Source organism: Schistocerca nitens, chromosome 5, assembly GCF_023898315.1.
Source record: "Schistocerca nitens isolate TAMUIC-IGC-003100 chromosome 5, iqSchNite1.1, whole genome shotgun sequence".
NCBI classification, from domain to species: Eukaryota; Metazoa; Arthropoda; class Insecta; order Orthoptera; family Acrididae; genus Schistocerca; species Schistocerca nitens.
In genome coordinates this window covers 281,471,355-281,497,148 of record NC_064618.1, presented here as the reverse complement: position 1 = coordinate 281,497,148, position 25,794 = coordinate 281,471,355, and the positions used below count along the sequence as shown (strand labels likewise).

The 25,794-nt window shown below is 43.5% G+C and overlaps 1 protein-coding gene across 1 annotated transcript in view; it reads left to right on the top strand.

Annotated features, from left to right (window-relative positions):
• The window catches only part of LOC126260386 (carboxypeptidase B-like), a 126,383-nt gene that overhangs the window by 32,291 nt on the left and 68,298 nt on the right, over positions 1 to 25,794 (top strand). Inside the window, exons 3-4 of the mRNA XM_049957714.1 lie at positions 2,886 to 2,982; positions 22,891 to 23,196. Coding sequence (XP_049813671.1) covers positions 2,886 to 2,982; positions 22,891 to 23,196 — 403 coding nt within the window. The remainder of the gene's footprint in view (positions 1 to 2,885; positions 2,983 to 22,890; positions 23,197 to 25,794) is intronic.

Genomic DNA, 25,794 nt, shown 5'->3' with positions numbered 1-25,794 from the left:
GCTCAACGTCTCACTCACTCACTCGTTATGGAGGGACGCTGACTCAGTTTTTCAGGACAGCAAATGGTAAGTTGTGGTACAGAAAATGGCCCAGAGATCACCAGTGTGTGTGTGTGTGTGTGTGTGTGTGTGTGTGTGTGTGTGTTTAGTGAGTGAAGTGTTAAGAAACAATATGTTTATCGTGTGTGCAGTGACTGATAGTGAGGTATGAGTGAACAGTGTGGCATTACATTATTTAATAAGTTATTTTTAAAAGAAGTATTTTATACCAGGAGTAAATCTAATGATTGTCTCTAACTAGAAGTCTGTAAATATACGTGTATACGAATTAGCTTATTTTAAATAGATCTAAATTTGTCAATACTTTGACACGTCCTATATCCTTGTAAAAAGAGATCTACGGATGAATAAAGCTACTACTACTACTACTACTACTACTACTAAGTGCTTCTGGGGGGAATCACTTTAACATTTCTCGGTGACAATGCTTCTTCATACTGAAAAACCTCATCGTATAATCATGATTTTGTGTGCCTTCCCTATGAGCCAGTTCTCCTGCACATAGGACTTCATCACATCAGTCAAAATTTTTTGTATTATGCTACTGTAAGTTTCAGAGATTTTGACGAAGTAGTGACGACATTCCTATAACTTGGCGCGTATTCATCCACCGTTTTTTGAATCCTCGGTTCAAAGGAGCCAGTGCTTTCTTGTATGGGTGCATACACTGTCCAGAAAGGATCGTAGCATATTGCGTTGTTTACTAGTATGTTACTTTTTAATATTTCGGTTTCTTTGCAGTGTAAGTAATGCAAAAATTGAAAATTAAAATAACTTTCATAGAAGAACTCGACCCCGCGACCCTCATATTACCATCCTTTAGCCTTCACGGTGCGCCAACCACTTCCTGGCAGCCCCGTTTCCACGATTGGTCCATGCCTCGCCCCAACCTGTACTAAAACTGCTGTTCTTCCTAAACGCTTGCCCACCTGCAGCTCCCACATCTGATCTGTCAGTTTCATTTCTGGCCAAGCCCTACTTATACCATAAATTTCGAGAAAATCGGTGATGAGGAGTATCCGCAATCTTCTGCAATCCTGTTGCCTTAGGATAGGGACCCATGTCTCGACATGCGTGATAGTAGTGTGAGCTGTCTATACCTCAAGCAACTGCATATTCTGCAAGCTACGATATAATCCTGAATAAAGAGAGAGATCTAGGAAATATGCATTTTGTTTCTTTTATTCCAGTCCATGACCACAAAACTATTTTGTTCTGAGACTTACAGTGGTGCCTTACTTAAAGTGCCCGCGGAGTCGTCATGTGAACAGCGCTAATGTTCGTAACAAACACAAACCACATTTTTAGTTATGCCCGACGACGCCTAGCTGCTGATGTTTACATCTCTTGATGGTACCACTGTGGCTTTATTATATTAGAATGTACTTTAGACAGATCTGAAGATGATGCTCACTGACCAAAATCGATAGTATTAGAACAAAAATTTTTGTGATCAGAGACTCGAATGGAAGAAACAAATTCTAATCACATATTCGATTCCTGTCTAAAATATATCTGCATTAACCGTAAAGATTACAAAGACGACATTTTCATTGCTTTTTGCGTATTGCTTCCTAACAAGCCGTGTAACCCTCAAGTTACGTGTTTCAAAACGTTAACAAATTTCAGGGTGTGAATCTCTGGTCAATGCATGGAGGGTTGCGCCTTTGTAAAGCCGTGTTACGTGATAATGTTCCCTTGTGAACGTTTGCCTGTTTGCAGATTTTCGTTGCTTTATTGAAATAAGCTTCTAATCTATTGCTGGATAACATATGTCAGTCCACTAGTATTTGGGGGTTTGGGACACACAACTCTATCAAGAAAACCACTTTAGATCCCTTTCTGACAAGATAATATGTTAGTTATCCTCTGAAAAGAACACATTTGTCGCTTTGGTGCATTCTATATGGTGTATGACTAGCATATGGCAGTTATTCGACCTTCCACAGCTGACGTAAGTCGTGGCAGTGAAATGGTACGTACACGCCTCTCTCTTATGTACAGTGTGTTCCAGAAATGTTGAGACAAATTTCGAGAGGTTGTAGAGGATGTCTTGACAAAAAAACCGAGGATAGGAAACCGTGCCCGGTAAAGTCATCAAACGATGCTACAGCGCATGGAAGTTACAGGCGCCAGCACCTGCATCTAGGCCACCCCCTGTCGACAGCAAACGTGACTTTGTACGCTGAAGGAGCTTAGGGGGAGTGTCCCCCAGTGTTGTTTGTTAATCGGCGAACGCAATTGGTTGCCACGATCGCCAGTGGAGCAGATGGAACTAACTGGTGCGTAGAAAAGGTTTTATCTCCTATGAATAAGATGCTCTGTTGGCTTGGTGGATGATGCTTTCCGACACGGGTTTCCATCTGGAGTTTACTTTTTCTCCTGCATAGCGAAAAACAATGGAGATTTTAGAAACTGCGTGTAAAAAAATGAAACGCGATTCATAACTCCGCTTCTCACTCAGAAAAGTATGGAAGCATTTCATTTGTTCCATGCGATTTTCTCAAACCTGGTCGCGATAATTAATGTTTAAACTTTTCATGAGACAAAGTCTTGAAGTCCTTTTAATTTACCAGAGGAAAATATATAGTTCTAAATCGAAACTCCTCCATTCATGCATTAAAACTTCACGTCACACCTCCTACAAAGTCGTCATTAGAATTTCCTGTATCCATTGTTTGCATTTTGGGTGTGAATCTTGGAACCTGTTAACTTATACGTGGCTACATCTTCGTATTTCAGACCCAAAGATAAGACTTTGTATGATCAGCTGCCGTTTTGTAATTGATATTAGCAATGACACGTCCACTTTTTTTTTCTTCCAGGATCTTTCAGAGGAAGCATAACATACAATGGAAACCCATGGCTCAAAACGATGGCGGCACCAGTATTTCTTTTTCGAGGTACCACCGATACGACGAGGTATGTATGCACTCACTTTTCTAATCGGCTGTCGTGTCAAATTTTCCCGACAGATTGTTCGTAATGTACTCAAGCCAAACTTACCAAAACTTGAAACACGTCTCTACAGCAAGTGGTATAAACATATCACATCTTCTGGCAACAATAAACTCTGAAGTCTTTGGTTGGAATAAATTATGAGGAGTATTCAGTAAGTAATACAACACTTTTTAGGCCAATTTCGGTTGAAAGTATGCAGAATTTCTCGTGGAATATCGTGGACAGAACGCAGCATCTCATTCTCAATGGAGAGAAGTCTTCCGAAGTAAGAGTGATTTCAGGTGTGCCTTTGGGGAGTGTCGTAGGACCGTTGCTATTCACAATATACATAAATGACCTAGTGGATAACATCGGAAGTTCACTGAGGCTTTTTGCGGATGATGCTGTGGTACATCGAGAGGTTGTAACAATGGAAAATTGTACTGAAATGCAGGAGGATCTGCAACGAATTGACGCATGGTGCAGGGAATTGCAATTGAATCTCAATGTAGACAAATGTAATGTGCTGCGAATACATAGAAAGAAAGATCCTTTATCATTTAGCTACAATATAGCAGGTCAGCAACTGGAAGCAGTTAATTCCATAAATTATCTGGGAGTAGGCATAAGGAGAGATTTAAAATGGAATGATCATATAAAGTTGATCGTCGGTAAAGCAGATGCCAGACAGATTCATTGGAAGAATCCTAAGGAAATGCAAACCAAAAACAAAGGAAGTAGGTTACAGCACACTTGTTCGCCCACTGCTTGAATATTGCTCACCAGTGTGGGATCCGTACCAGATAGGGTTGATAGAAGAGATAGAGAAGATCCAACGGAGAGCAGCGCGCTTCGTTACAGGATCATTCAGTAATCGCGAAAGCGTTACGGAGATGATAGATAAACTCCAGTTGAAGACTCTGCCGGAGAGACGCTCAGTAGCTCGGTGCGGGCTTTTGTTGAAGTTTCGAGAACACACCTTCACCGAGAAGTCAAGCAGTATATTGCTCCCTCCTACGTATATCTCGCGAAGAGACCATGAGGATAAAATCAGAGAGATTAGGGCCCACACAGAGGCATACCGACAATCTTTCTTTCCACGAACAATACGAGACTGGAATAGAAGGGAGAACCGATAGAGGTACTCAAAGTACCCTCCGCCACACACCGTCAGGTGGCTTACGGAGTATGGATGTAGATGTAGATGTAGAGGAACATTCCCCTGTAGTTTCATGACGTTCCATTAGTTGGCGACGCTATAAGCAACCTTCAAAATGGCGTCTGTGACGGAGGTGCGTTCCAAGCAGAGAACTGTTTTGTTTTAGCGGAAAAAACAGAACATCACAGACACTCATAGGCAGAATGTCAACGGAGAAATGGCGGTGAACAAACACACAGTGAGTTGTTGGGCGAAGCGTCTCTCATCATCGCAACAAGATCGCACAACCGTGTCCGATCTCCCGAGTGCTAGCAGGCTGCACACACTGTCACTCTTGCAATGTTGGAACGTGCAGCCGCTCTCATTCGAGGTAATCAACGGATCACAGTCACACACCTCGCTGTTCAATTGGACGTGTCTGTTGGTAGCGCTGACACACTCGTCCGCCAGCTGGGATATTCAAAGTTGTGTGCACGTTGGCCGCCTAACAGAAGACTATAAACTCCAACGAAGGACTATCTGTGCGAAATTGCTTGTGCGTTACGTGGCTGATTGTCGAACATCGTCACAGGCGTTGAAACATGGGTTCATCACTTCGAGCCGGGAACAAAACAGCAATTCATACAGTGACGCCACGCAATCTCTCCTCCGGAAAAAAAAAAAAATGCTCAAACCGCACCCTCAGCCGGTAACGCCAGGGCGACGGTCTTCTGGGACTCTGAAGGGGTTATTCTATTTGATGTCCTCCGTCATGGTGGAACAATCAACTCTGAAGTGTATTGCGTTACACTCAGAAGGGACTGCAGCGTGTTTGTCTCCACAAAAATGCAAACGAACTTCTCCTTCTCCAAGACAACGCAAAGCCTCACAAAAGTCTACACAACCTAGAGGAGCTCTCAAAATTTCAATGGACTGTTCTTTGTCATCCACCCGGGCCGGGTCTCACACCTTCCGACTTGCCTCTGTTTGGCCCAAGAAGGGCGCACTCCACGAGAAGCAGTACGTGGATGCTGAGAAGATCATTTATGGAGCAAGACGCTGACTCAGTCGCCGACCAGTGTTACTATGCCGGCATACAGGCCCTCCTAGTAAGGCTTCGTAAGGCCATCGTATTGAACAGAGATTATGTTGAAAAATAGGATCTGTAGCCAAAAGAGGGGGAATAATATGGTGTACTGGAATTCCAAATAAAACCAACCTGACGTCAGAAAAAAAATGTGTTGCATTACTTGTTGAACCCCTTCGTACTTTAGTTTCGCACGTATCGTACGTATTGTATGGACAGTAATTTGTTGTCTAAGTGGCGGAACTAAAAAATAAAAAATCTGGAGAGCAATTACAGAGGCAATAAACTTTATAACTTTATGATGTTGATAAGAAAACGTAGGCAAATTTTAATTGAAATGCAAGTTACTACAATGAGCCCAAAAAATTGTAACAATATCAGTAGTACAAGAATACTTTCTAAATATTTTTAACAAGGCTGCTTTTTTAGAGATAACATTGCCGTCAATTTATTGTATGCTTTTCATTATTTCTAATATTATGATTTCGAATTTTGAGCCATTACCAAGTGCAACTGGGAAATATATCACGTTTGTATAATATATTGCCGTCAAAATATTGCAATTCATACAGATTTGAAATGTAAGAACTTGACGTCATTTTATACAGAGATGTCTGACATGTACCGATATCTTTTCCAGTAGCACTTGATAATGGCTCAAAAATAAAAATCGTGGTAGCGAAAATAATAAAAAGCAGAAAGTCAAATGGTATCTCCTCATCATAAAAGTAAATGAAATTCACGATAAAAATTAACACGAAAATAGCGGTCCATGTAGTAGACGCAGTGAAGGAATTCAAGTACTTTTTAAACAAAATAAGGGGTAATAGACGAAGCAAAGAAGTCGCTAGAAGCAAATTTGCATAGGCAAAGAGAACCGTCCTCTCTAACAGTAGTCTACGACTTACCGACGCAAACACTGCCGTGGCGAAAGTCTAATGGGATAGCGATATGCACTTATGCAGATGGAGATAGTATTGCGTGCACAGCATATAAAAGGGCAGTGTATAGGTCGAGCTGTTATTTGTACTCAGGTGATTGGCGTGAAAAGGTTCGGGGGGATGACAACACAGCGGAAATTAACAGACTTCGAACGCGGAATGCAGTTGGACATTCCATTTCGAAAATTATAAGGGAATTCAACATTCTGAGAACCACAGTGTCAAGAGTGTGCCGAGAATACCAAATTTCAGGCATTATCTCTCACCACGGACACTGCAGTGGCCAACGGCCTTCACTTAACGACCTAGAGAAGCGCCGTTTGCGTAGAGTTGTCGGTGCTAACAGACAAGCAACACTGTGTGAAATAACCGCAGAAATCAATGTGAGACGTACTTCAAACGTATCCGTCAAGACAGTGCGACGAAATTTGGCGTTAATGGCCTATGGCAGCAGACGAGCGACGCGACTGCCTTTGGTAACAGCAGGACATCACCTGCAACGCCTCTCCTGAGCTCGTGGCCGTATCGACTGGAACCCAGACGACTGGAAAACCCTGGTCTGGCCAGATGAGTCCCGATTTCAGTTGGTTATAGCTGGTGCCAGGGATCGAGTATGGTGCAGACCCCACGAAGCCATGGGCCCGAGCGCTCAACAAAACACAGTGCAAGTTGGTGGTCGCTCCATAATGGTGTGAGCAGTGTTTACAATGGAATGGACTGGGGTCCTCTGTTCCAAGAGAACCGATCGTTGACTGGAAATGATTATGTTCGGCTACTTGGAGAGCATTTGCAGCCATTCAACCATGGGATTTTTGTGGATGACAATGTGCCACGTCAGAAAGCCACAATTGTTCGCTGTTGGTTTGAAGAACATTCTGGACAATACAAGAAAATGATTAGGTCACCCAGATCACCCGACATGAATCCCTTCGAACATTTGTGGGACATAATGGAGAGGCAGTTCGTGCTCAAATTCCTGCACGGTCAATGCTTTCGCCGTTTTGACGGCTATAGGGGCAGCACTGCTCAATATTTCTGCAGGGGACTTCCAACGACTTGTTGAACCCCTACTACGTCGTTTTGTTGCACTACAGTGGGCAAAGGAGGTCCGACACGATATTAAGAGTTATCCCATGCCTTATTTTGAGAAAGATTTTTGTGAGAATGTACACTCTCTGACATTAAATCTGACCGGCGGAAGGCTGCTGCAGACTCTAAAATTGTACAGATCGCAACATGACCACGCAGATAACACACGAAGTGCAGCTGTCTGCATAACCTAACAACGCTGGAAGCTGCGGCAGTTCCTGCAGCAATTCTTGCGTCTGTTCGAGTTGTTAAGCTACGTCTACGCCCGTGGTCCAGCGGTAAACAGCGCGTCGTTTGAATGCAGTGTCTCGCATTCGGAAACCCTCGTAGTCTAAACTTTTATAGTGCCTTTCCTCTGTATGCTGAAGTCCTTAGATACGGCGTATTTCACTTTCTGACACACCTGTGATACAATTTCCGTCCAGTAACGTATTTGCGAAAGATTTCTCGGCAGGCTGTCTGCCTCTGAACGCCCTATGCGTCAGAGCTCTCCGGGGCCCCCTTCCTCGCGTTCGTCAGCGGCTACCACGGCGGCACTGAGGCCTCTGACGTTATTCGAAAGCGTCAGCCACTGCTCATCGCTTGGGAGAGTGTAAAGTGCTCTACTGTTGTTGACTTATGTTCCAGAAAAAAGTGTATGACTCGCATTTCACGCTCTGCAGCAACGGACGCAGACGACCCTGTTTTAATATGATAAGGCTGGCCGATGTGGCCGAGAGGTTCTAGGCGCTTCAGTCCGGCACCGCGCTTCTGTTACTGTCGCAGGTTCGAATCCTGTCTCGGTCATGGATGTGTGTGATGTCCTTAGGTTAGTTAGGTTTAAGTAGTTATAAGTCTAGGGGACTGATGACCTCAGATGTTAAGTCCCATAGTGCTCGGAGTCATTTGAACCATTTAATATGATGAGTGTTGTATTACACTAACGAAATGAATAAGGCTTAAAATTAATTTTATAGTTTGTGATATACTCTGCCTTACTTCGTTGTTGAATGTTATTCTTAATGCTTTATATGTCGTTCTTCCCATTTTAAAAACAATTATTCGTGCAACTTCTTCGTCAGAAATTCATATGTTTCTGTCAAGCCACAGTCCCTAAATATGGTGTAAAGAGTTTTACGATAGTAGTTTCATTTCTTACGATAAATGTATGCGATAAACTGTGAGAATACCTTTCAGTGTATACTCTACACTAACGCAGACACACTGCACATTTTGAAATCCACATATGGATTCATGGAGAAGGCATTCAATTCGTATGTGAATTATTTTCCAGTAGCGTTACCTCCAAAAATAAAAGTTCTTACAATTTTGTGATGTGATGCTACTATAGTATAACGTAATCGTAAGAAGATTTAGAAACTGATGTTGCATTCCTCGAGTCGAATTTCCTTATCTAGAACGCGGCTAAAGCCAAAAGCAATTTACCGCTCGGCACGTTGACCGATGTCGCTCTTGTCACGTATAACGCGCGCGGTTTGTTTACAAAGCACTCCAGCCTTACCCCGGCAGCCAGACGCTGTCAGATATCGTCTCACGCACATCTCGCTGAAATTCACGCCTCACTAGAAGTGGCTAGTAACCCACGTTCATGTGGCATCACTTGACTCTGAAGTAGCCGCCTCGAATCCTTGTTGTACAGGACATCTTCACCGCTATTGCTTTTTAAGTAACAGAACCCAGAACGTTTCCCTGAAAGGCAAGTGTACATCGGAGACAAAGGTATCGCCAGGAGTGCCGAGGGAAGTGCGATAGGACGCCTCTTGCCCTCTACATACGTAAACGATCTGACTGATAAGGTAATGAGGTTATAGTGTACGTGCCGGCCGATGAGGCCGAGCGGTTCTAGGCCCTTCATTCCGGAACCGTGCGACCGCTACGGTCGCAGGTTCGAATCCTGCCTCGGGCATGGATGTGTGTGATGTCCTTAGGTTAGTTAGGTTTAAGTAGTTCTAAGTTCTAGGGGACTGATGACCTTACATGTTAAGTCCCATAGTGCTCAGAGCCATTTGAACCCTTTATAGTGTACGGGAAACTGTCATGATTGTAAGAGGATACACGACTTGAATTTCTATTCGGTGTGATTGATGATAGCTTGCTCTAAATGCGGTAAAATGCAACTCAATGCGGATGAGTAGGAAAAATAATCTTTTAATATTCGAACACAGTGTTTATACGCGTGCTGCTTGACATATCGACGTCGATTAAATAGTTCACATGGCTCTAAGCACTATGGGACTTAACATCTGAGGTCATCAGTCCCCTAGACTTAGAACTACTTAAAACCTAAATAATCTAAGGACATAACACATATCCATGCCCAAGGCAGGATTCGAACCTGCGACCGTAGCAGAAGCACGGTTCCGGACTGAAGCGCCTAGAACCGCTCGGCCACAACAGCCGGCGTCGATTAAATATCTTGGTGGAACACTACAAAGTGCCTCGAAATGGAAGGAGCACGTAAGCTCGTGAGGGAGTATTATGGCGGAAAATAAGAGGAAGACAGCTGAAAATGTCACTCCGGAACACAATGTCGCTCTCGCGAAACCTGTCAGCACCGAAACAACACGAAGGGATCTCCAGAGGCAGGGTTGGGCAGAACGACACTATTGCAATCAATAGTTATACCTCGCTACTTTTGCGAGTGGAATAGGATAGGGAATGACTGTGAGCGGTACAAGGTAACCTCCACCATGCTGCATGGAGTAGATCCGTATAAGCCCTTATTCCTCCTATCTCCTTTCGCGGCCCTCACGCGAGAGAACATGTACTCAGTACACATTTTCATCCGCATTGTGATTGGGTGGATGTCGTATTTCTGCTTTCCCTGTATGCAGTATAAATTTTCGATACGGTGCCTGTTGAAAACCCAAACGCTTCCGCTGCCTTGGTTACCGGACGCACCCGTCGTACGAGCAGTAACACCTAGCCAATTCACTCTGACATAATGCACTCGCAACACAGAGCACTGACTGATCTGACCACGACTGACATCTACAACGTACTGAAAACATTGAACAAGCCTGGCTAACGTCAACATGTATGTTCCAGCATGGATTTCTCGCGGTTCCTCCGCATTACAGTCAGTTCTCTGCATGTAGACGTATATGTACAAGTAGACGTAGATGTAGTTGACAGAAAAAAGGAGGAGAAGTGATGATGTATAGCTCTTGATACCGAATATTGCGCCAATGTTTTAGATTAAATTCCAAACGTATCTGCAGTCTTTCATGAAGTGAGGGTATGTGAGATTGTTAATAGCGATGTTAAGCACTGCGGCTCCCTTGCTGGCATTCGAAAGGAGCAGGTTATGAGCCGGCACCGGTTTTCTCCATCTTCATCATCAGTAACGCAAATATGACACTGAAGACCCACACGCACTCACCATAGTAACATATCCTGATACGCCAAAACATTATGACCACTGCCCACCGGACGCTGGATGCCGCCTGGTGGCGTTGCGGGCATGTGATGTGGCAACATAAGTATGTAAGAGGGGCAGACATGGATGGCGGATCACCCTGCCGAAGCTGTGGGCTCCAAATGAGGAAAGGTTGAGATTCACTCGGAGAGTCCTTAGAAAATGTAGTCCATCAACAAAGGAGATGGCTTACAAAACACTCGTTCGACCTATACTTGAGTAATGCTCATCAGTGTGGGATCCATACCAGGTCGGGTTGATAGAGGAGATAGAGAAGATCCAAAGAAGAGCGGCGCGTTTCGTCACAGGGTTATTTGGTAAGCGTGATAGCGTTACAGAGATGTTTAGCAAACTCAAGTGGCAGACTCTACAAGAGGCGCTCTGCATCGCGGTTTAGCTTGCTGTCCAGGTTTCGAGAGGGTGCGTTTCTGGATGAGGTATCGAATATATTGCTTCCCCCTACTTATACCTCCAGAGGAGATCACGAGTGTAAAATTAGAGAGATTCGAGCGCGCACGGAGGCTTTCCGGCAGTCGTTCTTCCCGCGAACCATACGCGACTGGAACAGGAAAGGGAGGTAATGACAGTGGCACATAAAGTGCCCTCCGATATACCATTGGGTGGCTTGTGGAGTATAAATGTAGATGTAAATGAAATCCACAGAGACTTTGACAAAGGGCAAATTATTATTGAGCCTGTGAACGAATATCCCGAAAACGGCGAAGTTGGTCGAATGTTTGCTTGTTACTGTTGTGAGCAACTATGGAAAGAGGTTGAAGGACAGTGAAACTACATATAGGCGATAAATGGTTGGACGTCAACGAATCATCAAATCTACATCTACAAGTATATGGGTACTCTGCAGATCACATTTAAGTGCCTGGCAGAGGGTTCATCGAACCACCTTCACAATTCTCTATTATTCCAATCTCGTATAGCGCGCGGAAGGAATGAACACCTATATCTTTCCGTACGAACTCTGATTTCCCTTATTTTATCGTGGTGATCGTTCGTCCCTATGTAGGACGGTGTCAACAAAATATTTTCGCATTCGGAGGAGGAAGTTGCTGATTGGAATTTCCTGAGAAGATTCCGTCGCAACGAAAAACGCCTTTCTTGTAATAATGTCCACCCAAAATCCTGTATCATTCCTGTGACACCCTCTCCCATATTTCGCGATAATACAAAACGGGCTGTATTTCTTTGAACTTTTTCGATGTACTGCGTCAGTCCTATCTGGTAAGGATCCCGCACCGCGCAGTAGTATTCTAATAAGAGGACGAACAAGCGTAGTGCAGGCACTCTCCTCAGTAGATCTGTTACATTTTCTAAGTGTCCTGCTAATAAAACGCAGTCTTTCGTTAGCCTTCCCCGCAACATTTTCTGTGTTCCTTCCAATTTAAGTTGTTCGTAATTGTAATACCTAGGTATTTAGTTGAATTTACCGATTTTAGATTAGACCTATTTATCGTGTAACCGAAGTTTAACGAGTTCCTTTTAGCACTCATGTGGATGACCTCACACTTTTCGTTATTTAGGGTCAACTGACTCTTTTCGCACCATTCAGATATTTTTTCTAAATCGTTTTGCAGTTTGTTTTGATCTTCTGATGACTTTATTAGTCGATAAACGACAGCGTCATCTGCAAGCAACCGAAGACGGCTGCTCAAATTGTCTCCCAAATCGTTTATATAGATAAGGAACAGCAAAGGGCCTATAACACTACCTTGGGGAACGCCAGAAATCACTTCTGTTTTACTAGATGACTTTCCGTCAATTACTACGAACTGTGACCTCTGTGACAGGAAATCGCAAATCCTGTCACATAACTAAGTCGATATTCGATGAGCACGCAGTTTCACTTCGAGCCGCTTGTGTGGTACAGTGTCTAAACCCTTCTGGAAATCCAGAAATACGGAATCGATCTGAAATCTCTTGTCAATAGCACTCAACACTTCATGTGAATAAAGAGCTAGTTGTGTTTCACAGGAACGATGTTTTCTAAACCCATGTTGACTGTGTGTCAATAGACAGTTTTCTTCGAGGTAATTCATAATGTTCGGACACAATATATGTTCCAGAATCCTGCTGCATATCGACGTTAGCGATATGGGCCTGTAATTTAGGAGATTACTCCTACTATCTTTTTGAATATTGGTGTGACTTTTTTAACTTTCCAGTCTTTGGGTACCGAGCTTTCGTCGAGCGAGCGGTTGTATGTGACGGCTAAGTATGGAGCTATTGCATCAGCACACTGTGAAAGGAACCTAATCGGTATACAGTCTGGACCGGAGGACTTGCTTTTATTAAGTGATTTAAGTTGATTCACAACTCCGACGATATCTACTTCTAAGTTACTGATGCTGGCAGCTGTTCTTGATTCCAATTCTGGAATATTTACTTCGTCTTCTTTCGTGAAGGCATTTCGGAAGGCTGTGTTTAGTTACTCTGCTTTGGCAGAGTCTTCGATAGTATCTCCATTGCTATCGCGCAGAGAAGGCATTGATTGTTTCTTGCCGCTAACATACTTCACATACGACCAGAATTTCTTTGGATTTTCTGCCCGGTTTCGAGACAATGTTTCGTTGTGGAAACTGTTATAAGCATCTCGCATTGAAGTCCGCGTTAAATTTCGAGTTTCTGTAAAAGATCGCCAATCTTGGGAATTCTGCGTTTGTTTAAATTTGGCATGTTTGTTTCGTTGTTTCTGCAACAGTGTTCTAACACGTTTTGTGTACCAAGGAGGATCAGCTCCGTCGTTTGTTAATTTATTTGGTATAAATCTCTCAATTGCTGCCGATACTATTTCTTTGAATTTAAGCCACATCTGGTCTACCAGGAAGGCGTCAAGTGAATTTTTATGTACTTTTTTGAATAGGTAGATATTTTTCGCTTATTTTCGAGAATTTGAGGATTACATGAGGATTACAATATTCAGTCTCGCTACGACAACCCTGTGTTCACTAATCCTTGAATCGGGGTTCGGAGTATATATGGTGATCTGTGGCATCTCTGCTGAAAGAGCACAATGCAGACGCACGCACAAGTGTTTCGCAGAACGCCGTTCACTATTATGCTATAGGAGACATTCTCCTGCGCTTCCGTGGGACCTGCGGTGGTAATCGAAGATAGCTGACAGGTGCGCTCCGCCTGTATCCCTTCATGCTTCATGTCTTCCCCGACGGCGCTGTCATCTCTCAGCAGTATAACTCCTCGTGTCTCACAGCCAGAATCGTGTTACGGTGGTTTGAGTAGATTGTAGTGAAACGTTGATGTCTCGGTGACCAAATTAGCCTGATGTAAATCCTATGGAACCCATCTGCGTTGCTATCGGATGCCATCACAGAATACGCAAATAAGCGGCTCGTTATTTACGCGAATTTAGCATAGGTATCTAATGCCAGATACCTGCAAAACCTACCAGCAAACTGTTGGATACCTGATACGAAGAATCAGTAACTTATTTCCTTCCAAAGACGTACAAACAAGCTGTTAAATAGGTGGTCGTAATGCCCTGTCTTATCGGTGTACACTCAACATGTGTACATGCGACACAGCACGCACCTTTTGCGAAAGAGGGGAAACCTTTCCAACTAGGCGATCGAAACTGCCCCTTTGAGTCCCACCCAACAGTGCCATTCGACTCCATTCTACTGCATTGTCTTCTTTTCGATATTATTTACCATAAGGAGAGACAGTGAAGATGGACTCAAAAACACACTGGACATCAAAACAACAATATGCCGCGTTAGTAAAAGATAACGGCCTAGCCGCATTGGGTACATTGATTCCCGTCAGATCACTGAAGTTAAACACTGTCAGGTATGGGAGACGACAGTCCAGGTGCGTCATACGCTGTTGGCAAGCGGGAGCACTCTGTTCTTACGAGGCCAGTTGAGGAGTTACTTCATTGAGGAGCAGCGGTTCCAGGTAACGAACACTGACAATGGCCGGGGGCGCAGTGTGCTGACTGGACACCCCTCCATGCCGCTTTCGATGACGCCTTTGGGCTGAGGATGACACGGCGGCAGGTCGGTAACATTGGGTCTTCAGAGACCTGTTCGAAACAGTTAGCGTTGTAAGAAACGTTAGTTGATAGAGGGAAGATTATCTGTGAACGGGAGCTGGTCGACGCGGAATTGGAATATCTCACCAGTGCATGGCTGCAGAATGGATACTCGTCCGCTAGTATGAAAATAGCGTTAACACGGCCACGAAAAGATCATAGATATGTACACATGTCTGCAAAATCGTAAGTTCTCCTGCCGTTTATAAAAGGTATCACTGACCGCATAGAAAAGATCTTGACGAAACGGAATATCGCTATAATCTACAAACCCATTAGCAATACACAGGACACCTAAAGTCAGCCAAAGATGTTTGCAAGCCACAGGGAAAGCAGGGATTTACAAGATACCGTGTAAGTGTGGAGACGTGTTCATGGGTAATACTAAAGATTGGTCGAAAAGTGACTGGAAGAATCGAAGGGCGCTTTGAGGAAACTGACAAATCAGATGCTGCGAAACATCCTTTACAGCCAGGAGCCCACCGCATTCAATTTGATTCGACTAAAGTACCGGCAGCCAAAAGTGAAAGGATATTCAGATGAGGCCATAGAAATTATTAAACGCCCCAATAACCTTAATCGGAAGCAGTCTTTCTTTATTCGTGTCAGAGGTACACTAAAACGAACACATATACAATACATACAAAGAAAACTATACAGTATTCACCCAGAACTGGGCAACTTTGATAGCATTATGTGCTGCAGATGTGAAGTCCTCCATGCTACAGCTGGTTGGGAATGAGTTACATTTGAGGAGATGCCGGGTTGTCTGCAATTAACCGCATTCGCACAGTGTTGTGTTGGAATTTGGCAGTTGGAAGTTGCATTTAAGGAGATTGTCCCTCGATCTTGCGACTTCGGTCCGTAGTCTGTTCAAGGACTTCCAGATGACCCACTTCTCCATGTGTCCAGGTGGCAGGGTTTCTGGAGGTGTCACCCAGTTTGACAGGTGTTGGCATCTTTCCACTAGGTGAGTAGGGTGGCCCCAGCTGATCCTTCTACGGGCTGTGAAGTTGTTAGGAAACTCTTCCTGGACTTCAGTCTTGGCTTGGCAGGTCGATGTCAAAAGATTGGATGTGAGGTCACTGTATTTGATTTATGCCTCTCGATGTTAGCGGTGACCTCTTCTGATGTCATATGGAGCAATCCGAGCGAGACATTGAACTTTGTCCATGGGGGTTGGCCTTAGGCAGCCTGTAACAATCGTACAGCTGTCATTTCAGGCTATATCAGCCTGCTTTGCATGTACTGAATTGTACCACACTGGGCTAGTATAGGCAGTTTCTGGAGGATACTTTCTGCTTCAGCTTCAGACAATGTTCCTTGTAGGTCAGTGTACGGTCGAGAGTGACACCCAAACACCTGGGGTGGGAACAATACTCTAGCCTAACTCCACTCCAGAATATTTCAAGTTTCCTGCAGCTTGTTTATGTTTCAGATGGAATTAACACACTTGCGTTTTCTTAGGATTGGGTGCGAGTTGATTCTTTTCATAATAAGTACCAAGCTTTTGTAAACTGTGTGTAAGCATTATCTCTACATCTTCAAATCGATTGCCCCAGGCATCTATAGGAAGCAGTAGCGTGCGAAACAAAATAGTATCTGAAGAAGACGTGTACCTGTATTCAGCCATGGGGTGATAGCGATACCGGACGCCAGCAACCGACAACGACCAATACCAGTCGAGTATCGAAAACATGTAACGGCACGCCTCTGCGCGGGAACACGTGGAGACGGAATTTTACTTACGTTAGTGGCGAACCAGCGTATGTAACGGATATTCGAGAAAGCTACACCTCCTCTTGAAGATGTCATCGTCAGAAGGGGCCGAAACGTTGGGTTTCAACAAGAAATTCGTCTGATCACGGCATAAGATTCAGGAATGGTTGGTTTGAGGGAAGGAGACCAGACAGTGAGGTCATCAGTCTCATCGGATTAGGGAAGGACGGGGAAGGAAGTCGGCCGTGCCCTTTGAAAGGAACCATCCCGGGATTTGCCTGGAGCGATTTAGGGAAATCACGGAAAACCTAAATCAGGATGGCCGGACGCGGGATTGAACCGTCGTCCTCCCGAATGCGAGTCCAGTGTCTAACCACTGCGCCACCTCGCTCGGTGATTCAGGAATATTTTAACAAATGTGACTTTAACGGCTGCGAAAATTTACATTTTGCAAATACCGTGTATCATCCAAAAATAACAGGGGTTTGACCTGCAACGCAAAACATAATCATTGTTAAACAGAACTGGAAACCAGCATGGAAGATTTGCATAGTTTTTACATAAAAGTGGTAATCAATCATCCGCACTTGTGACTGCAGCGAACCTCAGACCACCAGACACGTCACAGAAGAACGCTCCCGAAAGATCATACGATGGTAGATCAGAACACGTACTGGGTGTTCGTACCCAGCATTTTTTACTGTCTTTGTTGATATGATGCATGAGTATTATGCTTTGTGTAAATATTTGTAGTTGTACACATTTAAGTTCTGTATAATATATTAAAGCTATTTGGAATATATTGTTAATTCTCCCGTTGTAGAATTTTACAGTAAGTAAATTACCATATATATTTAAGACTTGTTATATAACGTTTGGACATTTAGGCCACACTGCGTCAGTCGTGCACCGTCTTGTATCCTGGATGAAAGAATTTTACTTCCATGGAACATTAACATTTGCAAATGAACTGAGTTTCTTTAATGTCTTGACTATTCTATATCCCTTGAAAATGGAAATTCGCATTACTTTCAAACAGCCCCCATTTCAAAATGTATTTAATTAAAACTGTTTTTTAATAATAGTTCTACTTAATTTGATTTCACTTCCAGATAATTGGTATGTAGTAGAAAAGTAATGTAACCTAGTTTTAAATACAGTGTCAACAATATTTTCTAGAATGTAACGTTTCTAAATTTCAATAGAATGTTTGTTCTAAGATACATGACGATGTTGGACCTTAGAATATTGCTTATGAATTAGTTTTTATAATTTCTGCAAAAACTGCAGGACACAAAAAGTGTATGTTACAATTTATAAATGGAATAAGAACATATATTAAAATTCTATTACAGGCTGGTTAGGGGCGCATGTCTAGAAAGCTTTCCGAGACACAACACTCTCCCCTACTCTTCATCGTGTTCAAATTCAAATGGCTCTGAGCACTATGGGACTTAACATCTGAGGTCATCAGTCCCGTAGAACTTAGAACTACTTAAACCTAACTAACCTAAGGACATCTCACACATCCATGCCCGAGGCAGGATTTGAACTTGCGACCGTAGCGGTCGCGCGGTCCAGACTGTAGAGCCTAGAACCGCTCGGCCACACAGGCCGGCCTTCATCGTGTTATCACTTCCATAACACACAGGATGATTTTTCTACCATGTACTAACTCTAGGGACTGATCGATGAGAGAATATGTAACAAAAAAGGTCTAATGAACTTATGTCCAGAAATGCATGGCTTCCATGCTAGACATCATTTATTCAGTCATACATTGTTACAGAGACTGCGGTCTAAAATGCGCTGTACCATGCAGCCATAGTTACAGTAAGTGTTGAAATTGGTTTCTATGTGCCTCGACCTATGCGTGTATGCGCCGTAGCACGTTCTGTCTCGTACGTTCACATTGGCCAGGCTGCATCCGAACTGTGTCAAAGGCAGCATGAATACGCTGCTCCAGTGTCCCCATATCTGAAATGGGCTCTGCATACAGGATACTTTTGAGAAAGCCCCATAACAAGAAATCGCACGGGTTGAGACACGGTGAACGAGCAGGCCATGCAACTGGACCCCCTCGTCCGATCCAACGAACAGGGAAGACACGATTGAAATGGGCCTGGACCTTAAAAGGCGAAGTGAGCTGGAGCATCATCATGTAGTAGCCATACAACCCTTCGAATCATCAATGGCACTTCCTATAGCAGAGGAGGCAAAGTCATCCGCAAGAAACGCCGATAGTTCTGGCCTATTGGGCGACGTGGAAGGAAGGCTGGTCTCAAAATACATTCGCCAATTACCCCGGTCCACACATTCCTGCTGCACCGATGCTGATGATTCGCTGTCACCATACCATGGGGGTTCTGCATACTACCCAGAGATGACTGCTACGAAAGTTGAAGATAAGACACCGCGTAAAGGTAGACTCATCTGTGGATAGGAAGGGTGACACAAATCCCAGAATCGTGGTTGTCTGGTGAATAAACTAGTTACAAAACTGCTTCCGATATCGAAAGTCTGTCGCTAGTAAGCCCTGCACAAGCTGTAACAGTTGTCATGGAGAATGGTCCACACGGTCATCTGGCTTACCGTGTACTGGCTGGCCTGGTAGTGACACGGCGGTTACCTCCCACAGTGTTAATAGCATTTCCCTCCAAGTCTGGTGTCCGAACATTTCGGGTACGTCGTTCATGATTTCCTGCTTCCTGAAACAGCCCTGACTCAGACAACGGTGAAACAGTGTTTGTTGTCAGGGGGGATACGTTTCTGATACAACCTTGCTGCCCACCTTTACGAAAGTAAACACCATGTCGGCAAGCTCTCGATTCGAATACGGAACCATTGTATACAACGCTGTATCACATGCACTAGAAGGTGAGTCAGCAACAGAAGTGAATCGGACACAATATTACCAATTACTATGGCAGGAGAGGACGCTAGGGCATGATGTATGAGGAACAGTACCTTGTTCCGTATCCTTTCATCGATCAGTCCCTAGAGGTTGTACTTGGTGGAAAAAATCACCCCTTATGCTTGTAAAAGAATGGGCCAGTTTTAAAAATTAATAATAAACCAATTTATTACCTTACATGGACACACCTTACACCACAAGCAGCGAAACTGTTCAAGTTTTTCACGCTCTACCCGGTGCTCGCTTATAAGCTTACTGCGCAGACGTAGTGTCTATTTGCAACAAGACGTTGCAACAGGAATAGGCTTTGTAACATTATGTGATTGCCTTATCATTTTAAATCATTCATTAATCGAGCAGTCGCTCGGCAACAGCTACAGTTAGCAAATAATGTTGCGAAAATGTAAAAGGTGAACGACCTGTGATGTAACTTGTTATTGTCGAAGCGCCGTCAGAGATGCTGTGAGTTATTGACTTTGAAAACCGCGGCGCGAAAAACGGACAGAAGAAGAACATTTTTACACATTTTGTTTAGATGTACGAGATATTCTCGATGAACAGTTACTCATTCTGTTGTTGTCTCCTGTAATTTGTGTCGGACGCGCATGTCTTGCCGCCGTATTATTATTGTCAAAATTAATATTGTTCTAGTGTAAAGTAAATGTGTAATACTAAAAGTGCCTAGCAGTAGATTTATTGTGCGACGTGTATGTGAAAACGTCAAAGGAATTGTTTTCATTAAGAGAAGTGCCAGTCAAAACGGCATCCATGTTAAATCCTTCATTGCAGTGTAAGTTCGTCTATTAATTGCCATAAATTCAGAGTTAAATGGAACTGGTGTATGGACTATTCATTTACTACAGAATCTATGTCTCACTTCTTCATGAAATTATTTAATTTTCTATATGTTTCTGCCAAATAGAGAGTTCACAGTCACGAATTCTTTCGTCGAGTTCGGACGGAAGTTGCATGCGGTGAAATATTTTCTCCGCGCCATGTTCTATTGGTAAATGCATGATAAACTACGGTCCCTTAGGAAATTCATGTTGAGCTATCCAAAATAATTATATTTTGAATAGGCATTTACTCTCCTCTGCCATGCAACTTCCGACTGATCAGACGATCCAACAAGAAACAGCCGCAGACGGTCGGCGTTCGCAAATATGTTTCCACCGCTGATTATAGCTATATGTTACAGCACAAAAGTAACATATTGTTATAATTAGAGACTACGAACGGGAACATTTATAACTGTATGTTTATGTATACACTTTACGTAAACATATCGTTATAGCTTTCTGTGTGCTCCGTTTTGAGGTGTCCAGATCTGTGACTACAGTGCAGCATGAGTTTCGCGCACGACTTAGGGTAGAGCCACCACTCAAGAATAACATAGGTAGGTGGTACCGACAGCTCGTGGAAACCGGATGCTTTTGTAAGAGGAACAGTCGTGGTCGACCTCGTGAGTCTGATGCAAACGTATAAAGAGGGCATGAGGCGTAAGTCCTCGCAAGTCACTTATTAAAGCAAGCAGGAAATTGTTCGTACCAAAGATTACAGCGTGGAAGGTGTTCCGTAAGTAGTTATGTTTTAAACCGTAAAAAATGGGATTAGTGCAGACCGTTACACCAGTAGACAAAGTGAAAAGGCGTGACTTTGCGAAGAGATGCAGTTAAAAATGGAGGACGATTTTTCTGTGGAAAGACTCATATTTTTCCAGGAACCAACTTTCCATGTAAGTGTCAAGGTGATCATACAGAAGCGAGAGACCACACGCGTTGGTAGAGCACCAGCGTGACTCTCCAAAAGTGAATCTCTTCTGTGTGTTGTAGCGCGAGAAAGTCCACGGTCCAATTTTCTTCGAGCAACAAACGGTGACTGGTAACTCATTTTGAGGCATGTTAGAAACCTGGATGCTATCCCAACTGAACACCGCTGTAATGATTAATTATGCAACAGGATGGTATTCCACCACATTTTCACAGGCATACACAAGAGCTTCTCAATTGTGTTCTTCACCAACGCTGGACTGGATGAGCTGCAACAGTAGACAACAAGCTTCTCCCCCGGGGCACCCCACACGCCGGATTCAATACCCTGCGATTTCTTTTTGTGGAGGTTTGTGAAAGACCGAGTTTATGTACAGCCAATGACAGTGCCTCTTGAGGAAGAGTGTGATCGGATAAAGCATGCATTGCACTCCACATATTGTAGGATTGTGACTAATGCATGAAAAACTTAGACAGCTGCCGCTGCTTATCCTGAAAGGTTTGCCCAAATAAAGTACTAAAGCGATTTTTAATTTTTAAAAACCGCACCATTCATTTATAAACACCCTATATATTTAACAAAGAAATTCGCCAAATAGCCGTGCAAATTAAGAAGTTTCGGCAATTCAGTGCGCCATCTTCAGGGCCCATATGCAGTGAACATATACAATATGAACATCAACAAAAGCAAAACGAGGATATTGGAATGTAGTCGAATTAAGTCGGGTGATGCTGAGGGAATTGGATTAGGAAATGAGACACTTAAAGTAGTAAAGGAGTTCTGCTATTTGAGGAACAAAATAACTCATGGGGGTCGAAGTAGAGAGGATATAAAATGTAGACTGGCAATGGCAAGGAAAACGTTCCTGAAGAAGACAAATTTGTTAACATCGAGTATTGATTTAAGTGTCACGATGTCGTTTCTGAAAGTATATGTATGGAGTGATGGAGTGTAGCCATGTATGGAAGTGAAACATGGACGATAAATAGTTTAGACAAGAAGAGACTAGAAGCTTTCGAAGTGTGGTGCTACAGAAGAATGCTGAAGTTAGATGGGTAGATCACATAACTAATGAGGAGGTATTGAATAGAATTGGGGAGAAGAGGAGTTTGTGGCACAACTTGCCTAGAAGAAGGGATCGGTTGGTAGGACATGTTCTGAGGCATCAAGGGATCACCAATTTAGTACTGCAGGGCAGCGTGGAGGGTAGAAATCGTAGAGGGAGACCAAGAGATGAATATACTAAGCAGATTCAGAAGGATGTAGGCTGCAGTACGTACTGGGAGATGAAGAAGCTTACACAGGATAGAGTAGCATGGAGAGCTGCATCAAACCAGTCTCAGGACTGAAGACCACAACAACAACATGAAATTCTCAAAAATTATCGATATTGGCAGTCAAGTCTTCGAAGGAAGCTTTTGAGAATTCACGACATCCAGGAACAGATGCCCCCAGTATGCCAATATCGATCGCTTTGGAGAGGTACGTATTGGGCCTGAAGATGGCGTATTGAATTGCGAAACTGGTAGCGAAAATAAAATAACTCCTTAATTTGCACTGCTGTTTGGCGGATATCTTTATTAAATATTTGACCAGCCGCTGTCCCACGTCCACAATGGATCAACAGACTCTGTGTGTGTTTTTTTAAATATGTCAAAACACAATAAATAAATGAACATGACAAATGATATCCAAAACTCAGACGATTATGCAGCCTATAGCAGAACAGCTCTGTCGCCCAATTGCAGATACGGCAGTACCTGCTGGATCTGGCGGCGAGCTTCCCCATCAGGGTGAGAGTGGAGACCATCGGACAGAGCTCTGAGGGCCGACCCTTAGACGTGATACAGATCTCGTCCGGCGGTGATGGTGCGCGACCAGTGATCCTGATGGACGCAGGTATCCACGCCAGGGAGTGGATCGCGCCCGCCGCCGCCCTCTACGTCATCAACCAGCTGGTCGAGAACGGAGTACACAGCTCTCTCGTCGACAGCATCGACTGGCACATTCTACCTCTTCTCAACCCTGATGGATACGAGTATACCTTCACAACGGTAAGTCCGAACGCTAACAAAGATGCGATACGACAGTTCGTAAGTAATAATTGTAACGCTTCCTCTTATATTATTATGTTTTTCTATTGTTATTGTTAGAAAAATCTTTATTCAGACGGTCGTCGATATTTTGAAATAAAAGTTACTGCGGATGTCGCGTAATAAATATTTCGCGTGAAGCGCTGTTGCGACACAGGCAAAGATCAATTGTGGAAACTAAGCCACTGAATACGAGGGGCGTTCAGAAAGTAAGCTCCGATCGGTCGCGAAATGGAAACGACTATGAAAATCCGATAAAGCTTTGCACAGATTTGTTGGGTAGTGTCTCTAGTATAACCCCAGTTAGCATCACGTCGCTCTTCTCATTTCTGAGCTCGCAGTGAGTGCGTAAAGATGTCTAGAAAATAGTGTCTGCCGCCAAGTACGAGGGCCTGGTGAGAAATTTCGCCTGAAGCTATGCAGCTAACATTACATAACTGTCGTGCTGTTTCTTCTTCAAGACAATTCTCAGCCGCATTCTGCAGGGGCAATGAAGATGTTCCTGCATCGTTTTCAAATGGAAATGTGAGATTACCCACAATACAGTCCGCAATTGTCTCCCCCTGAGTTTCATCTCTGGTCACATGAACCGCTGTCTTTGAAGACAACATTTTGACACAGACAACGAGGTGTAGGCCAGCGTGGAGAATTGGCGGAAAGCACTGGCGGCTGCCTTCTATGATGAGGCTATTGAAAAGTTGGTACAACGCTATCACAAAAGTCTAAGTCAGAACGGCGACTACGTAGAGAAGTAGCTGAAAGGTGTAGCTAATTGTTACAAGTAAAACATTTCTGATGTTCACTGTGGTTTCAATTTGGCAATCAATCGGAGCTTACTTTCTGAACAGGCCTCGTATTACAAATGAGAGGGCATGTACATTCGCGAATGAGTGGTAAAAAAAATGCGTTAATACTGTGTACGAAATGAGTCTTAAATTTAGTTACGCTTGTACACTCTCAAATGTATGCGAACATACGAACAGAATAGAGGCACGTTCATTTTGAGTGCAATCATCCCCCGTGGCCTGGATAAAAATAATTACAGGTAAATGCATTTATTCATCTTAGAACGTAAATGCTTGGACTTAGAAATTAAATGAAAAGAAAGACTGCAGGTTCTGAATGTCGCGGCAAATGTACTGAAATTGACGGTAGCGGCCACGAAAGGAAAAAGATGCACACACTCACGTACCTCTATTGTTGAGCAGCGTCGCCGTGAAGATCGTCGCCGCCATCTAAATTCTCTGCATAAAATTAAAATAATAGTAATAATTTTCCCGAATTTCAGGAGCTGGGATCCATGGTATCACAAAAGACGAAATCGCTCTGCTTCAAAATCACTTTCATTATTTAACCCAAGCCGGCCGCGGTGGCCGAGCGGTTCTAGGCGCTTCAGTCCGGAATCGCGCGACTACTACGGTCGCAGGTTCGAGTCCTGCCTCGGGCATGGATGTGTGTGATGTCCTTAGGTTAGTTAGCTTTAAGTAGTTCTAAGTTCTAGGGGACTCATGACCTCAGATGTTCAGTCCCATAGTGCTCAGAGCCTTTTGAACCCATTTGAGCCATTTAACCCAGTTTTATCTGTAAGAAATGGCACAACACGTCTTAACACTAGGACAGGATAACAGCGAAAGGTAACTTATTCTAAAACTAATAAACGAAGAGCTTCTTTTGTTCAGCAAATGCTTTACGCATTAATCTCTGGTAGTTGACTAGCGTCTATATATTCATAAAAAAATTATATAATTCCTTTACATAACACAAATCAATAATTTGATCATTACTATAGTAATATGAATCAACGACAATTAGAGTAGTCAATAACATGACTCTTAAGCAGTATACAGGGGTTCGACAAATATACCGAAACATCACGAGAAACGCATGCTCGAACGTGCGTTCAAAGGCTAGCCAAGAATGACATATAACTCGTCGATTTTGACCAATGACATATTTTTGTTATAGATATTACTTTGTTTTTATTCAAGCCATAGATAATAAATCAGCTATCTTCTGTACAAAGCGTCAAAATCGTAAATAAAAATAAACGAATGTATTATTAAGCCGTAGATACTGTGTACGCTTTTTGTCGCTTGTGGGAATTTTAGATCATTTGTATACCCATCTCTAACTATACCTTTGTCTGATAATGAATCATTCCGGTTGCTGTTTCCTCTGCAATTACTATGTAGCTTAACTGAAGAATAGGATTGTGTGTGTTTATTGTGTATTAAACCAGGGACCTAGAAACGACGGAGAGGCTGCGTCCCACCGTAGCCCTCAGGCCACAGCAGTCCACCCACCCCACCGCCGCCCCATACCGAACGCAGGGTTATTGTGCGGTTCGGTTGACCCCAGTGAGTCCCCCGCCCCGCTCGGAACGTCTCATACCAGACGAGTGTAACTCCAAACGTTTGCATAGTAGAGTAATTATGGTGTACGCATACGTGGAGACAGTGTTTGCGCAGCAATCGCCGACATAGTGTAATTGAGGCGGAGTAAGGGGAACCAGCCCGCATTCGCCGAGGCAGATGGAAAACCGCATTAACAAACATCCAC